The sequence below is a fragment of the Bacillus rossius genome, chromosome 1, assembly GCF_032445375.1.
Source record: "Bacillus rossius redtenbacheri isolate Brsri chromosome 1, Brsri_v3, whole genome shotgun sequence".
NCBI lineage: Eukaryota > Metazoa > Arthropoda > Insecta > Phasmatodea > Bacillidae > Bacillus > Bacillus rossius.
In genome coordinates, this window is record NC_086330.1 from 287,358,517 (window position 1) to 287,377,814 (window position 19,298).

Sequence of the window (19,298 nt, forward strand, 5' to 3'; positions counted from 1 at the left end):
TTTAGTTTTTCTTAACTCAGAATCGAGATAAAATATCCAATTGTGAATCTAATCCATCCTCGAATCCCCGTGAACTCACACACAAAATTTCATCAAAATCGGTCCAGCCGTCTAGGAGCATAGAAAAGGGAGGGTAATAGTCTAGGAGGAGTTCAGTGACATACACACGCACACAAGAAATATATATATATAAAGATAGCATCATCTTCCCGGTTTCATTAGTCTATGGTCATTGATCAGCTGTTATACGTTGGTGGCGCCCCCTGTATGTTCTGATTGTAATATTTACAATTTTTGTTTGTATGGTTATGTTTTAAAGTAGTATTCTTGTTGCTTCGTTTCAGTTTAACTTTTGTTTGTAGAAATGGCGGAAGGTAGTTCTTGTAGTGCAGATGATCCAAAGTTTCGAATTACTACGACACAACAAATGGCAGCATCGTGTACCGGTGCTTTAATAACTTCACTAATGGGTATGTATTCGAAAACCATGCGCTAAATTTTATTTGATTCCAATATCTTATTGTATTTTTAATAATGTTAATAACTGTTATGATCACTTTCACTTAGTGTGTGAATTAATTATTACATCCCAGGGTCATTGTGGACTAAGGTTGTGGTTTTGAACCCACGCGTGTTTTAACAGTATTTCTATAATATTATATGCCCCTTCTGGGAGGGGTGCTCTCAGAATGGTTAATCTGATTGCCGTAACAAAAGGGATAAACAACAGTGCTATAACAAGTAAACGAGGGATTTCCAAAAACGACTATTACCAGAACAATTTATTAAGGCTAAGATCCTGAGTTTCTCGCGAGCGGGCAAAGACACGCGTAGTTATCTACGTCCTCAACAGAGCGCACTAGCAGTACGGTTGAACGATGTAACGACGCGTTGGAAAAAGGAGGGGGGTGGGAAAGAGGACGCTGTTCTCAGAATTCTTATCGCCCAGCGGGGAGTCATGTTTACGACCGGTCAGGGAGAGGGGGGTGGGGGAAAGGTGTACTCTGCCTCGGCGAGTATTAGATTTCCAATCCCTTTGCCACTCTGTCCAGCTTGCCTTTGACGAATCCGGATAGGTTCAATGTTTAGCCAGCCGAAAAAGATTTTTAGATTTTATTTTTAAACGCATGTGAAATTAGTCCTTTTTTTTAACACTTCATCGCTGTCACGTGAATTTACGGCAACTTACATTATTGTTGTACTTTTGTTTTGTAGTAACGTTCGGTAGGCTAAATAAGTACATGTGTTTGTTGAAACTTCGTTTTAAACATCCATAAATTATTTTTGTCAATTTATTTATTTATACCAGTCAAATACAAAATAAATTATATTTATTTTACAATCTCTTAAATTATTTAAATGATACATAAAAATTACCAAACATTTTTCAAATGAAAACGTATTTTCAACTGGAAGTACGCGAGAATTACACAGATTAATTTACTTGCGTATTGCATAGCATACTTCACGTCCATTTTTGACAGCCTTGCAAAGTCACTTCCAAAGTATCTACAAGTATATTCTTTAGGCGAATTCGGACACGGCATTATAATCTTCCATTATATCTAGAAGACGTGTTCTTACATTTGCTTGGAGTTTTAAATTATTTTTTTTGAAATAATAAAGGCAATTTTAAAGTTTAACTCCATTGCAGAAACACTTACGCAATATATTTGGTGGTTCTCTGCAAGTGTATTTTGTGTTTTATTCTAGTTCGATAATGAAGTCAATCGGAATTTATTGCCTTTTTTCAGATTTGTTTATACATTAGATGTATATAAATATAAAAATTTATGTAACAGGATTAATCTTAAATGGTTTGAACAGTTATCTATAATGACTTTGTTTGTTCATTAAAAGCCTTTCTTTTTTACTGTTCAAGTTGGATTCCTTTATAACTTAAAAAAAATATCACGTAACTAAAAAAAATTAATGAAAGATTTTAGTTCTGTTCGTATGTAGGTGTTAATTTTATGAAAATAATGTAATACAATTTGTTCTCTAGCTAAGTAGATTTAGAAGTGAGGCTTCATATTTCAGTCGTTACCATGGTACGACTTCCGGAAAAGTTTTACATATATTTGTTTTTACAGAAGGTACCGGAGCTTGCAGGTTGCGCAGAAAGGAATTGTATTGTTTGTGAGAGTTCTCTGTTGGTAGTAACACATATGATATATGTTTGATGTTCTGTTTCCAACTCATCGTTAACTAAATTTTACAGACTGATAATTATCATTTGATTTAAAATCTAAGTTATTTACAGTGTTTAAAATATGCTTTCTTGCGTTTAGGAATATTTCGTTTTGTTTGTATGATGTTTGAGTCACCCGCAAAGACAATGAGATAGTTATTTTATTCTGCTTCTTTCGCTGTTTTTTTAATTTTAGTCTTGACAATGGGGAATGAATTATTCAGGCTGTGCTAAATAGATAGAATATGCTTTATGTTATTAAGATCAAACTCTTCTATTTTTGTGCATTTGATAGTATTCCTAGTTTAGTTAATTTATCCAACAATATATTTAAACAATCAAGGCCTTAGATGCTTTATAAAAAAACGCAATTGATTCATAATCAGTTGCCGTGTATAGATTTATTTTGTAGAAAATAAGCAGTATGTGTTTTAGTACTTAGAGTTGATGAAAAACCATGTATTAAATTTGAAAATATGTTTTACTTTTCATACTTAAAATTATCATACAGTGATCAAATATTTTTCGATATAAGTAAGGACACCTGTATTTCGCGAATACATCTCGTGTCAGGCTATTTCACACATAACTGTAGCTTTTTCCTTAGAGGTTTGGCGAATTGCGGGCGTGCAGCAGTACAGTAACAAAGTCCTCATTGGCCCCGTCGAGTGCGGGAAAACAGCCTTCACCGACCACAGCCAATAATTACAAGAAAAATCTACAGTGTTTTGTAAAATACCTTGACACGAAATGTATTCGCGAAATACAGGTGTCCCTAGATATAAGACGTAATTGCTCTCGGACGATAATTTTCTTTACTGGTATTATCACCTTTCTTATGCAGGGGAATAGTTTTTGTTGTCTTGTGATACCCATTCTGAACGAATTCCAATAATGTAATATGTGTTTATTATAATAAATGGAGAAGTGTATATACTATTAGCAAATGGATCATTAAAAATATGAAAAGAAATTATAAAAAATTACTAATTACTCTACTGCACATAAATCACAGATTTTAAAAAGCCAAAATTACTATAACATTCAAAATATTACAGAGCGTGCCATGTAGAAAACACGGACGCATGTTGTTGTCTAAATGAAATAAATAAAATACAAGTCTGCGGCTTTAAAAACCAAAGAAATAAAATTTTCATAAATATTCAACGCTTATAAGTGTACAACCATTCATTACACTGATAGGACATAGTTTTTCAGTACATCATACTGATTCCAAACCAGACACACATATATAAATAATTTGTGTTACAGTTCAATTAATTTGGCCATGATTTAAACCTGATAAATAAACAATGCAAACAAGCGGAACTGTACAGAGTATCTTCAAATAAAATCTGGGCCAAAAGTAAAACATTATTTTAGTGCTCAATACAATTTGAAGGAAATGGAAGATTTTTTGTAGTATTATAAATTATCATACAAGGATTGCTGATTTGGTTTTGTATTAATTTTGAGCGTAAAACTACCCCGAAAATATTGCCATCATAAACATTACTATGAGTCTGATTGGCCATGTTGGTGATATGCACGATTTTCAAGGCTGTCTCCCGATATTATATGATGTGTTTTATTTTTATACAAAACGAAGCACGAATATGTTTTATATTTCTTGTGTGAGATACCAGTTGCAAAGACTTTGCAGTTTGATTTTATGGGTAGTGAATCAGTGGTATAAAATAACTTCATTTATTTTTCCCGATAACATATTTTTGACATTAGTATAATTTTATCACTCGCCAAGCAGAGAACCTTATTTTTTTTGGTCACGAAAAAAATTGTTTGTATTCAATATCAGCTAATAACTTATTATTGCTTATGTCATCAAATACATTTACAGTACTGTTCAATTTGTACAAGCATGAGAAGTAAACAATAATTTCTGCAACAACGTTCTTCCGAAAGAAGGTATACGCCGATTTTAAAGGTGCGTGCCTATTTCTTAATTTTATTTTTTTAATAATTATAAAATAAAAATTGGTACTTTCCCGAATTTCCTCATTGAGGCTGCGACCCAAATTTCAAGTTTCCAGCCCTTTTGGCAGTGGGTTGGAATTTGTATTGGCCAGTATATGTGAGCGAGGGAACTACTTTTTGCATATTCGAGCAATTCAAAATTTAGGCCCTAAAGTTTAATTATAACAATTTCACGTAAACTAGATAGCTCAAAGGCTGGTAAAACAATAGAAATTTATTTCATATAATTCTGTATCAATTTCATCGAAGTATTACACACCCATTTCAACACATTTTATATACATAATAATTTTACTTCAGCAAGGTCTTCGGTTTCTTGTAACACAAATAAAATTACCTAAAAAAATTACGGGACATACTTAAAAAAGTTTTTAAATTGTAATATTTGCCAAAGAATTTAAATAAATCTAACTGCAAATGTAAGAACACAGTATAAAGGTCTTTAAAATTGTATTTTGGAAAATTACCTGAATATTTATTTGCTAAAACTCCTCATTTCACTTGTTCAAAAGTATTTACATGTATACATATGCGTGCGTGTGTGCGCGCACGTGGAACTTATGTTTCTATGATCATTTATAATTGCAAATAATGTAGCGGAAGTTAAATTGAAAAACATATAATTCTTTTTGACCAATATTTGTTTTAAAACATAATTTTACATGACCCCAGAAGCAAAAAAAAAAAAAAAAAGAATCACCACTGCCTTGTAATTGCGTTTCTAACGAACTTGTGTAACTAACGAAAATGCTCAAGGTTAGTGATACAATAAATGCTTGGGTAGTGAAAAATCCAATGTTAAAAACCAAAGGTAATTTTAAACGACCTTTAGTTAACCATACTTGAACGACAGCATCGAGAGATTGTGCCTTATTTTTGTATCGTTATATACATAACTAAATCATTATGGGAGGAAGTTGCCATAGGCGGCTGGTCCTTCAGTTACTAATTTTTTTTAAACATCTATTAATATTTTGATCATAACTCATTTATGTAACATGACACCCAGAGGTATAGCCCATACTACCAGAGCTAAAGTCGAGGTACAAATATAATTAAAGAAACATAATTAAATAAATTATAACTATAAAGAAATATAATTAAATAAATTTATACAAAATCATTGTCATTTTTGCAAATCAATTTTTTTACAATAATTATTGAAATATTCTAATAAAATCTTCAACATTATATATTTGTCTTGAATAGAAGTATAAATAATAATTTAAATTGATTTTGGAAGTTATATTATTATATGAAACCATTTTGCTATTATTTTAATACACCGTGATTGCAGGATTCATTCATGTGTTACGGTAAAGAGTCATATCAAAATACATAATGAAGTCACTAAGATAATATGTGAAATAATGTTGTAATAAATGTAATTTGCGACGTTCACGTAGATGCCCGTAAACGAAACAGGTTAGACATTAGATATTATATTTAGCACTTTAATATTTCCAAAATAAGTTTTTTTAAGGCGCCCAACTATTATAATAAATCTCTATCTACTAAAACAATTCAGTAATTGTAGTTAGATGATTTTAAATCAAAAATATTCTTTGAATAAATTTGTCACGACAAGTGAAGCATATTAATTATAATTTACATCACTGAGAAGCTGACAAATATATCTATAGAAATTGTCGACAACGTGAGACGGTTTTCAATTCATTGATTACTATTGATGATACTAGTGTTGTGTTTTGACCGTTTCGAAGCGGTAATATTCCCGCCTGAACTCTTGCGATGTTCGAGGCATCTAGTGAGTAAACTCGGAACTAATCGGAGCTCTAGCGGCAAACTGTTGAACTCGTTCCTTTCATGTGCGGCAAGTGACAGTTAAATCACAATATTTTGTACTCAGATTATTTAAATTCTGTACGTTGTATTAAAAAAATTATACGGCAGAATTGTTCATTGTACCTCCTTTAAGTTGTGTGCAAAGTAACAGGCATGTACCGTTTAAATATATACCTAATATTTAGTTTTGAAAATTTCAAAATTAAAATTAAATAAGAAAGCATTTTTTGAGAAAATTTTAATCATCATATTTACAAAATTTAAAGTTTTGTTTACAATTCTGCAGTTTATATATTTTTTTATCTACTACGATATTCATGGCAGAAATAATTTTCTTGGTGACTGCAAAACTAAGGATCTTAGCCTTAAATAATTTATCCAGGGCGATCAACAACTGCCAAAGTTCATTACATATGTTCAAACATGGGAATTTCACATTAATATGCTTTCCAAGAGCAAGTTATTGACAAGAGCATACTCCATCATGATCTCAAGTATGTGTAAAGTTATTTTTATTTTATTAACACGTCACTGTCCCTCGTTGTTAAATGTTCCTTTATCAATACAGATTAGGGTAAATATTTACAATCGCGGTAGATGCCAAAAAAAATGCTAAAAATCTGAAAATACTTTTATTCTGTGCCCTTTCACTTCCTCTTTTCAAAACAACCGGCGGAGGTGAGAAATTCCAAATACTTTAGGAGATATCGAATTTTTTAATTTCATCATATGTAGAGTCGCGGTAGATGCCAAAAAAAATGCTAAAAATCTGAAAATACTTTTATTCTGTGCTCTTTCATTTCCTCTTTTCAAATCAACCGGCGGGGGTAAGAAATTCCAAATACTTTAGGAGATATCGAATTTTTAAATTTTCATCACAATACCTGTGAATTCAGGCGGCCACCATTGTTTCTTGTTTACGAGACGAGTATGATTTTTTTTTTTCCGCGACGTAGGTGAACGACTACATTGTTGCTTGTTTAGGAGTATCTATTAAAATCTGAAAATACTTTTATTATAGTTATGTTATGTTAGGTTAGCTACATTAAAACACTTTAAAACACTATGGACGGTTAGTTAGGTTAGTATAGCTACATTAAAATAAACAGAGAAATATAAATATTAATAAATAAAACCGAGGTTGGCCGAAGGTAAATGGTTCGGGTGTAATCGGGAATGGCAGAACTTTATGTGTGTCTTGATTTACCGTTCGTGAATGCCTAATTAATTAAAATGGTCGATTAGGTCAGGTCAGTTACATTATTAATACTTTCAAACTATATATAAATTAATTTTAATGGTTGTTTAGTTTTAAAGTATTTATAATGTAGCTGACCTGACCTAACAAACCGGGACAAAGGATGAACGGTAGGAACTCACGTAATTTTTTTACTTATTACTTGCGCAACAAATAAAACATTAAAATTTGAAACGTTAAAAACTCACATACGTTAGAGGCGGGTACATTCCTTTGCCATTAGTTGAAAATGATGTAGTCGTTCTACCTACGTCGCGAAAATAAAAAATCATAAACGTAAACAAGCAACAATGGTCGGTTCACCTACGCGGAAAAAAATCATACTCGTCTCGTAAACAAGAAACAATGGTGGCCGCCTGAATTCACAGGTATTGTGATGAAAATCTAAAAATTCGATATCTCCTAAAGTATTTGGAATTTCTTATCTCCGCCGGTTTTAATGTAAAGAGGAAGTGAAAGAGCATATAATAAAAGTAATTTCAGATTTTTAGAATTATTTTTCGCAAATACCGCTACTCTACATGTTCAAAATTTAAAAATTCCATATCTCCTAAAGTATTTGGAATTTCTTATCTCCGCCGGTTGATTTGAAAAGAGGAAGTGAAAGAGCATAGAATAAAAGTATTTTCGGATTTTTAGCATTTTTTTTGGCATCTACCGCGATTGTAAATATTTACCCAGATTAGAAATTCACACTAAATATCGAGGGTTACAAATTTGAGAATCACACTCAGTCTCATTGGACACACGCGGCAGAAAGCCCCATATTACACAAAGCGAGCCATCTTAAATGATCCTCAAGGCACAAGCATACAAAGGTGGTTAACACGCCGTACATCATAAATTTGCACTCTAAATAGTTATAAAAAAAAGGAAAGACTTGGTAAAGAACAAACAGAGAATGTGCGCACATTAATTACACAAAGAATAAAAAGTGAAAAGCTTCGCTGCCAACGCTGGGACTAACATTCCTATCCTAGCGGGTAATTTACAGAGCCCTCACGAAAATTGTCTCGCAGTGCGCGAACCACAAATACATCTCGCGAGTCACGGTTGACTAAGGGAGGAAAAGCTCTAAGAATTACTCAAAACAGAATTTAGAAGGTGGCAGCCGAGACAATTATTTAAAAAAAAAAAAAAACTAGTAAGGAAAATTTAAAACATTTACGTTAAAATACCGGGGGCGGCCACCGTGCCCCATCAGAAATCACTCAAAGTCAATATCAACCGTACCTTATCAGCGAGAGCAAAAGAGTGTTGATCAGTCGGAGTCCCAGCGTTGAAACAGGAAGAGGAAGGGGGAACAAGCCCTTATAAAAACTACCCAGGTGGCGCTAGCGTTGTCAGCCGCCGACCGAAGAAATGAAAAGAGGGGAGCGGGAGGGGATGGGTTTCAAGCAAATGTTAATGGAGGGAATGAGAGGCCGTGTGCACGGGCGCCCATGCAGCCCGTTACAGTTTAAGGCACTTACAAAAACCAAAATAATTGTTTTCAGTTTTTTGGAAAATTTATTGTTACGTAATAATTGAGAAACAGCTGCCAAGAACAATTAGAAATTTTTTTTTTCAAAGAGAGCCCTAAACTTTACAACTACCTATTAAAAGTTGTTCACAATTGGCATAGTAGTTAAAAGGTTTTAATTTCTTATATCGTGCTTAGTGAAAATAATATTTATTTTTTTTGTAGTAGTTGATTTGATAATTGTTTGGTATCACATATCCAAGTTCATTCCTTGATCTTGATGGTATGAACCTGTATGATTGATCCTATGGTACATGATGCTTGCTGTTTTAATTCAGTACATCATAAGATCATGAACATAACAATAATATTACAATTCAAACAATATTAGGAAGTAAAAGGGTAAATATGTAGTTGAGCGGTATTTGCGAAAAAAAATGTTAAAAATCAGAAAATACCTTTATTATATGCTCTTCAACTTTTCTTTTCATTAAAAGCGCCAGAGATAAGAAATTCCAAATACTTTAGGAGATATCGAATTTTTAAATTTCATCACGATAACAGTGCATTCATGTGACGTTCACAATTGTTTCTTGTTTACGAGTATCTATTTTTTTATTGGATATTGATGTCACATGATTGTTCGTGATAGGCCATAATTCAAATTAACCAATACGTGATTATTTAGTTCATTTACAGGGTGTCCACAGTTAGTACTTTCGTACTAGATCTAGTACTTTTATAAGTTTTTTAGTGGTCAAGTACAGATCTAGTACTTTTTTCTTTAATATAATATTATTACAGTAACTTATATATGTTTTATTATTAAGCGTAATTATTTTTAAAAACTATATAATGTATGTGTGTGTTTGGTGTGATATATTTAAGTTAGAGCATTGCAATGTCATAATAACTTCCTAAATTGTTAAAACTATAACAAATTATAATTTAGTACTTTTTTTTTTTTCAAATCTAGTACTTTTTCTCGCTTAAATTGGTACGAAATATTTTTTTCTTGTGGACACCCTGTTCATTTATTGTTTAAAACTGTGTTTAATTACCGCCTCCAACTTAGGTGAGTTTTTAACGTTTCTAATTTTAAAGTCTTATTTGTTATTTGGATATTGTTGCGCAAGTAATAAGTAACAAAAAAATTTTACTTGAGTTGTTACTGTTCATCCTTTGTCCTGGTTTGTTAGGTCAGGTCAGTTACATTATAAATACTTTAAAACTAAAGAACCATTGAAATTAATTCATATTATTTTTAATGTATACTTAGTTTCAAAGTATTTATAATGTAACTGACCTGACATAATCGACCATGTTCATTAATTAGGCATTCACAAACACATGGCAATAAAAAAAATTGCGGCGGTCGAATGATTACACAGGTCTTGTATAGCAAAATAAGAACGGCAATATCTCCTAAAGTATTTGGAATTTTTTATCTCTGCCGCTTTTAATGAAAATAGGAAGTTGATGAGCATACAATAAAAGTATTTTCAGATTTTTAACATTTTTTTTCGCAAATACCGCTCAACTACATATTTACTGCCTAATGTATTTAACTTTATCTGTGCAGTCCCATTTTCAAAATATTTTTAAGGGTAATAAATCAGTTTAGTGCTTTATGGGAAAAAATGTAAATAGTAACTAGAGTGAAGGGTGGGTTAGGTGAGGCCAGCTACATTAATAAAATGTAAAAATTTAAATATTTCATGTATTGTTAATGTAGCCGTCACTTGAGTTTCTAGCCACACTATTTCCCAGAAGCCAGTACTCAGAGGTATCGCCACGGCTCTTCTGCGCAGTGACCCCGCTTGACGTGGTGAAGGTCCGTCTGCAGAGCCACCAGAAGACGAGCCTCTCCAACAAGTGCTTTCTCTACTGCAACGGCCTGATGGACCACCTGTGCCCCTGCGAGAATGCCGTTGCCTTTAACTGCAAGCACGAGAACGGCACAGTCTCAATAAACTTGAGGTCGCCGCCGCCCGCCACCAGCAGCTTGGTGAGATATAGGATACTGGAGAAAAAAAAATTAAAGAATTGAATATAAAAATGATTCATGAGTAGCAAATATTTTTCAAATTGAGAATTATAAACATACGATGAATTAATTTTTACATACTTCACAATGAGTCCAGAAAAAGTATGCAAAATAAAGTAAAAGATATATATATATATAATATATATATTATATATATATATTATATTATATATATATATATCTGTGAAACCATACAATGGTTATGTAGTATATCCAAGAAAAAAAAATGTAGGAATGCATTTTTTTAAACCTGTTGTTACTGCCCTTGTGTAGTTAAGAAACCTTTATATTGATTTTGTTATAAAAGCCCTGGAAGCTGCTTTAAGTGGGTGAAAGACACTACAGGGCCATTCCATGCACATGGGTGTGACACTTGAATGATATTTTTCAAGCAAAAACAATATTTGTATGTATTATATATAACTAAATATGTTCCAGGCATATGTGCACAAACACTGCAGTTAATGGGCTAATTGACTGCATTTTTATTTTTATTTTTTTTTAAATTTATACAATTTTTTTTACAAGCATCTGTATGTTACGGGTGTGACATATTTTGGACACCACAGTACAAAATTACATGTTTATATTGAATTCTCTGTGAAATCTGAAAGGACTTTTGCCAAATCTAACCATATGTGGCCAATAAAAGGAACGTAGATAATTATTCCTGTGCCAATTTGTATGAAGATGCTCCTTTCTTTTTACTATAAATTATATTGTGTCGTTACGGGTGTGACATCATATGTTACGGGTGTGAGACTGTACATCAACATGACTGCCACTTTTGTAGACAGATTTGAATTACCTACACTAAATCACTTATGTCATACCATCTTCTTATATTAAACATTGTACATAATACTATGTACCAAATTAACAACAATTTTTAATGAAAAACACTTCTAGCCTATTTTAATATGGTGAAAAATGTGTACAAGAAAAAGTCAAAGTCTAACTTTATACAGAATTTTAAGAAACTACATTATCTCACACTAGTATAGGCTAAGTCTTAGTTTTTTTATTTAAATTTCACTCCAGATTTGCATCTTAACAAACATGTTACGGTTCAATGACGTCAATATCCTTTTGAAATTCATAGTACACTCTGTTACCGACTACCTTCATTACTGGTTCTGGAAGATACTTCAAAATTTGTTTGATAAAAACAAAACACTTGTCTTTTTCATTTATTTTGAATATTCTTTTATTGTCTTTATCATGAAGTTTTAAAAACAGTACCTCAACTTCCTCACCATCAGGCTCACTTTGGCACATCCCTACAAATTTGTGTTCTCTTCTTTCCCTCATATTCTACTAAAACACATTGTCCTGGTTTGAGATGATTTGTTGAAACTGAAAGGATGGGTTCATCGTCACTGAAATAACTTGATTCCGTTTCTGCATAAATTTCATTGTATGATACTTTTTCCTTCGTCATGCTGCATTTCTCTAATGTGGAGAAAGATGTGCGGCTCACTAAGAGACAGAACTTGTTGTTCGATGGTTTAAAACAATGTTTTGACTGAAGTCCAGGTACAGCCTGTGCATTGTTCCACCGGTCCATTAGCATCCCTTTGAATTTGTGAATTTATTCCATGTTTACAAAAATGCATTTTATTCCTGAAATGATTACCGAAGCACAATCAAAAAACTCTTTCGCATTAATAACCATCCTACGGCGGGACTTCACCTCATTCCACAATTTATGTTTGACCATTCCTCCTACACCATCCACTGCCCCTTTGCCATGAGAAGTGGCAAAAAAATGCCACTCCCTAATGAGCCCAAAATCATCTAAGAAGAAACATAAATTAAATGAATTGTATCTTTTTTCTCTTTCAACTCCTTCCTGTGCTTCCTCTGGCGTTCCGAGTCCTTCAAACGTTTTAATTTCAATTGTCTTTTGTTATTAGGCCTACACAAGATATCCATATTTTTCTTTTGTCTTGTCTTATCTCGCTCTTGTTCTTTACTTAGGTGCTCCTTCCATTTATCTGGATCAGCTTTCTATCTCTCTCTCCACTTACGTACACGTTCTTTGCTGTCCTGTACCTTAATCTGTAAAAAGTAATAATAAATATACATGCAAACTTAAAATTCACAGCTACTATACATGGCTAATAAAACAAAACTAATTTTTACCGATAGTCGTGACACATTCCAAAATGATTTACTCTTAAAAGAAAAGAAAATTTTATATTAGTGTTACGGGTGTGACTCTTTTTAATATTAATCTTTACTTAGTTAATCAAAATATAGCCAGTTAAGGGATGGTCACATTAAACATTGTCATATATAACCTTTCATTCACATAATGAAAACATGTTCAGTTCTTTACTTAACCAAGCATGCCAACTTTTATCAATTTTTTGTTACGGGTGTGACAGATATGTATACAGTTACAAAATAACCAAATTCATGACAGATTAACTTACCTACAGAATGGATATGTTGATGTTTCTTTACTGCAAGGTTAGCACTGTAAACACTACCTAGTGAATGTTACAAACAAACTTTTTGGAGGGAAGATTTAAGCATGCCAACTTAACATATCTCTACAAAAAATTTTCTCGCTGTGTACCTACATGGTTTCTTTTAATGTTTTAATATAATAACCTAAAAACAAAGAATTGTTACTACTGTACCAAAAATGTTAATTATAATACTTAAGTATCCTAAACAAACCATAAAAAGTGCTATACAATAATTTTTTAATTTTTTGAACATTTGTCCAGTTTCGCATGGAATGGCCCTACAGTAGGTATACTCAGAGGTACACAAGGGAGAAACATTAAAAAGGGAACTTACTTACAATAGGAAGTAGAAAATGGATCTTATTTGAAGAAATAAATTTAAAAAAGAAGAGGTTTGCGTAAAGTTTACCCGTTTTACTGTTACTGTAGTTATAGTTTTCGTTATTTTCTTTTGATAATTACTAGAATACACAGATCAATATTAATTGGGGGCTCTGGCCATCAGAACATATCAATTACAAACAGAGTATTAATTTTACCTGGAATTGAAATCTAACATTTTCCTTTGGCATAATCAAGCTTTCACAAAAACTAACATAAATAATTTAACTGGCATACTTTAGGGATAAACATTTGTTAGCCCAACCAGTGCGGGACTATGTATAGTCTGATTTAACAATATCTGATTGTTGACTGTTCACTAGCGGTGACTAGAAGCGGGAGAGACATGTTCATTCCAGAGGGAAAGGTGTAAATTTAGTTGAAAGGTGTAAATTTATTTGAATTCCGGGATGGACTTGAGCCGAAGAAAAACCTGAACGCTTTCACCATCTTTTGGACTCCACTGGAACCAAAAAAAAAGGGATCCAGTGGTCAAGACAAGCGACAGGAATCAAGAAGTTAGAGCAAAAGTATAGTAGGGAGCCAGCTATAGGCAAAAGGGTGTTGAATTTTCCACTTTTCATTGTGGGGGTGGAATGAAGAAAATCACTCCCTTTGAAGCTGCACAAGTGCTCGCAGTAGCCATGCGTGAGTTATGCTACGGGATCACCTAGCAATTCAAACTAAAGCGAATAACAGACTAGAAAATAAAAAAACTTAGGGATTGCTCCAGGACTCTCTGGGATCACATCCCTTAAGTTAGTCACAGCGAGACTGCTTCCAAATAGAGTCGCGGGGGAGAAGCACCGGAGAGATGCGACCACGGTTACGGCAGAAGGATGAATCAATCAATCCATAGTGTTGCATGTAGTTAAAAACTTGTGTTAGGGGCCCGAAGGCATAGAGAGTGGGTAAAACTGGCCTCTGATTGGCTGGAGGAGGCGCACGGAGGTTTCGCTCCACCGACCAAAAGAAAAAAATAACAAAGGTGGCTGGTAGCTTAACTTAAGGGGCATCGGAGGTCACTCGCGCTCCGTCGAGGCGCAGGTGAAACAGACTCTGGGTTCACAAAAGTCCCGCAAGAGAGACTAGTGTAAGCCTGGTCCTTATGGGACCAAATGGATCGCGCTCTGTCGGGCTAAAAGGGAACTAGAGAGAGGTGTGGTGATAGCCACTAGAGTTCACGGAACTAAAGTTAAGTGGTTGTCAATTTTACCACGAGATGGCGAAGGCAAACCTTTCACCGGCCAGCGAGATGTCATCGAGTCTTAAGGATGTTAATAGCCCCAATCAGAGCTCTGGGCATAGTTCCTTGTGAGAAAGGTATTATGGCAGGTGTCGATACGTACCAGACAGCCCTGGAACATTAGAATAGGGCATGACTGGAGCGTCTAACCTAAGATGCCCTGGGAGGACGCTGATAAAAGCACTCTCGGTCATGAAGTCGGACACTGTTACTTGTCGCGTTCGTGGCCCAAGGTGGGAAGAAAAATTATGGCTAATACTTGCCTGGTGAAATCACACCAGGCTCGGTTGCAGGGCTGGGAAAGCGTAGCAGGATTCTAGTAGGAAAGATTTGATAAGGAAGAACAATGGGCTAACAAAGTTTATATAATGGATTTTAGGTGAAAATAGATTTGTGCCAAATATTTCAAATTTTCGGCACACTGTAAAATTTTGTTTCATAACTTTTGTTGACCAACCGATTATATACATAAAATGGAGAATTTTCAATATTAATTTAACGTAATCACAGATTATTAGTTGATTTACATATGTATAAAAAGGATGTAGTATTTGCTATGTTACAAAAAAAATATCTGAATTCTTTAATCAATCTTCTTAGCTTCATACGTGTTACTTTTTTTTTTTTTCTTTTTTTTTTTTTCAAAATATTTTGCAAATGGTTCTCACTTGGTGTAACATTTGGTAACAAATAATTTAAAAAATTATTTGATTTTAAATGTTGAATTGAATACTAAATTATCCTTTAATATAGAGTATTTTTCGAGTACTTGCATACTGTTAGTTAGATTGAGGGGTGTCCACGTTTCACGAGAGTCCCGATAAAAACAGTGCTCAGTGATGCTGGATGTCACAGAACTGTAATTTCTAGCAGACTTTTGCTAACCTGCATTTTGTTGCTTGAAACATTAAGTAAATATAATTAGTCTTAGACTATTCACTTAAATCATGTATTTATACATGTCTGAAATGGTTTTAGCTTTTTAGTGTATAAATTAAATAAAAGAATAATTTATGTCTTTTGTATTAAAATTAATGTTATTTATGGTATAAAAAATAACCCTGTGATATGAAAGACTTGTACAAAATTTTATTAAAAGGTTGTGGAAAAATCCTAAAGTTGGTCACCAAGAAGTAGTAGACACCAAGGATAGTCTTACAGGCTGGCATCCGTGATAGCTGATGAAGGGCTTATCTAACCGGAAGCTGGGTGAAATCCTCCAGTTGTCGCCACAGTCTGACTGGAAAGGTCTTGGATGGTTATTCTGCAGTGGTGTACAGTTGCCTTCCACAGTGTCATACGCAACCCCAGACCCGGCTGGGAATTTAACCTGGGACCTTTGGTTCACAGACTGAGAGCTCTAATCACTTTGGGGGGGGGGGGGGGGGGGATTGTGGTCACGTCCCACCAAGGCAATCACGGTCCCATTTTCAGCCGGGTTTATCTCTAATTATTTTACAAGTGAGAATACTGTGGACATTGCCCAAACTGGTTTTTATCTATGTGCTCCCATTTCCCCCCACACATTCATTTCATCAATGCTCCAATCTCATACTGACATGTACCATGTCTATGAGACATTAATCCTTATGCATTCATCCATTCATTTTGTATTTTCCTGAAGTTATGTATGCCAGTACCACAAGTTCTCAGCCATCAAGACGATTCAGGCAGATTGTTATGTTGGTAACAAATGCAAGAAAATCATTGTTTTAAAATATTTTCCTTCTTGATAAGTTAGAATTATTTTGCATTGCTCCATAAAAAGAATATTTTTTCCATCTTTTTGAATATTTTTAATAGTTTTACTTTACTTATTACTCGTTATTGCATCCACTAAAGGACTAGAGTTCCATGATTAAAACACTTTAATACTTAACTTAGTATTTTCAGAGATGCAAGTTATGCTCTTGGTTACAATTATTCACCTAACACTATTAATAAAGGCTTAGGTCTGTTGAAGTATACTCGTTTATGTGTTGAGAATTGGAGGGAAATGTCGGTCCGCCCCTGGCAGGAGATGCTGACGAGGATAGTGCGCACTGAGGGGGTGCTGTCGCTGTGGAGCGGCCTCAGCCCCACGCTAGTGCTGTCGGTCCCTGCCATGATGGTGTACTTCGTGACGTACGAGAACCTGCGGCTGGCGATGCGCGATGCCCGCGGCGGTGGGGAGCTGCCCTTCTGGGCCCCGGCTCTGGCGGGCAGCCTGTCCCGCACCTGGGCCGCCACCCTCGTGTCCCCGCTGGAGCTCGTGCGCACCAAGATGCAGTCCAAGAAGATGAGCTACCTCGGTGAGTGTGTGGCAATTTCAGTGCATTATAATAGTAATTTGCATTCCAGCATTATATGGTGTATTCAAGGGCATACGCAACGGGGGCGTTATTGGGGATATAAATCCTCCCTCCTCCCAAAATAATAATAAAAAAAATTAAAATTCTATTACCACCAGCAACAAAAGGAAAGAATTTGAAAGCAAACAGCAGGCAGAGTGATTCTATTCTATTTCACCCTTCTTTCCCGCATATGAAATTCTGTGTGAGCTCCTGGGTGTAGTAACTTGTGTCTTGTGGTAATTTTGTTTTGCTGGTAATTCATAGTAAAATCTTGTCCCTAAAAATTGGTTTTTCATACAAATTTTGGTAGTGTAATAATAGTGTCATTAACACAGAAAATTTTTAAAAGGATGTGTTGGTCTGACAGTTTGTTGCCTCTTATGTGAAGTTTTTAGTTAAATGTCTGGTAATTGAATACCATATTTTGTGTTTCCCCAGAAATTGGAAACGCGCTTAAAGCACTGCACAAGCACCATGGGCTCCTTGGTTTCTTCAAAGGTCTTAGCTCTACTTTAATGCGAGATGTACCATTCTCAGGTGAGTGGGTTTACTTCATTACTTATGTTAATGGTACCTATCAAGATAATAACATTAACTTATTTATACAGCAAACCTTCCCAGTTAGACACCTCTATGGAATGAAAAAAGTATGTTATTGAAAAGTGTCTGCTATCAGGATAAACATGTCCGAAAAGATTTGATAAGATGTGTTTTAGATTGCAAAAATTACTGTCTCAAAATTTTGGTGTTTCTTCTACTTATAATATCTACTGTATTTATTATGAAGTTATATGTAGGAAGAAAAATATATGATAAAGAATTATAATAATTAATACTACAAGAATTTATGTTGAAGATGTTCTAGTATAGAGCATTTGGTAATTGTCTGATGGAGATACAAAAATAAATACACACTTAAATTCACAGTCTTCTTGGTTATTTTTCAATTTCCTGTCATATTGTGAAAATATCATGTCATAGAGATCAAACATTTTAAAATATTATGTTGGGCATAACCCAGCACTAGTTTACATTGTGTGTCATAGAGAAAGTCAGTATAGTCAAACTAAAGTTGAATACACAAACACACACACACACGGAAAACAGTCAAAATCAGCATGTCGAATGTCAAATGTATAGACATCAAACAGAAGTACATGCCTTTAACATTAGTCATCAGCTGATTTTGGCTTGGTTTTCTCTGTGTGTGTGTGTGTGTTTGTGTATTCATCTTTTGTTTGTCCGTTCTTCAGGTTTTTTCTACGACACACAGTGTGAACTAGCAATCGTGTCTATCCAGCATAATGTTTTAAGTCAGTCTTTCCTATTGCAAGAATCATTCACAGAATAAAAAAAACCATCGCTGATTTCATAATGACCAGAGATATCTTTGCAAAATTTAACTTTGTCTTTAACAGTTTTAATATTATTGGAAAGTCTCGCATAATATTGCACTAAGCTGTGCCACTCTCAGCCCTCTATATGTTCGTAACAATGTGCTCTCAGCTCTGAAAACAACTTAGTTGGGAAAACTACACGTTCTGCATTTAAACTGTATCATTTAGGCCACTTTCAGCTAGTGATGTACTAGTATAACTGATCTAGTATCAGTATTGCCTAATATTCCCTATTATCTTAATTTTTTGTATTTGTTTTTTAACGGTTCGTAACAAACTGACTTACGTGGAAATGAAAGGTGGTCTCAAATCTTTTCTGTATAACTGTTTATAGTTTGTCACTGTCTATTACTGCAGTTGTTTCTATAATTATTTAAGTGCTTTAAAATTGTAGACATAAATATTATTGTAACTCTAAATCAGATTGTAAGTTATTATATGTCATTGTGCAGATGCACACTGATCTTTAATTATTGGAAAAATCATAGGAAGAAAAATAGATTTTATTATTGCCCATCACTACTACCGGGAACACAACAGATAGCAATAGCTTGGCATATGGAGGGAGAGGGTTGCCTATACCTTCCTTCCTCACCTTAGGCAAAATACGTTGTTACCTTGTCAATCCAGGCTCTTCTTTCGTGGGGGGAGGGAGGTAGGGAGGGAGCAACTTAACAGTTCTAGTGCTTGTTAATGCCAGGGCTC

The 19,298-nt window shown here is 34.2% G+C and overlaps 1 protein-coding gene across 1 annotated transcript in view; it reads left to right on the forward strand.

Moving 5' to 3' along the window:
- Positions 1-239: 239 nt before the first annotated feature.
- The window catches only part of LOC134527696 (probable mitochondrial glutathione transporter SLC25A40), a 114,097-nt gene continuing 95,038 nt past the window's right edge, over positions 240-19,298 (forward strand). Inside the window, exons 1-4 of the mRNA XM_063360600.1 lie at positions 240-470; positions 10,524-10,720; positions 16,881-17,154; positions 17,635-17,733. Of these exons, the coding sequence (XP_063216670.1) occupies positions 365-470; positions 10,524-10,720; positions 16,881-17,154; positions 17,635-17,733 (676 nt within the window). The 5' untranslated portion in view covers positions 240-364. The remainder of the gene's footprint in view (positions 471-10,523; positions 10,721-16,880; positions 17,155-17,634; positions 17,734-19,298) is intronic.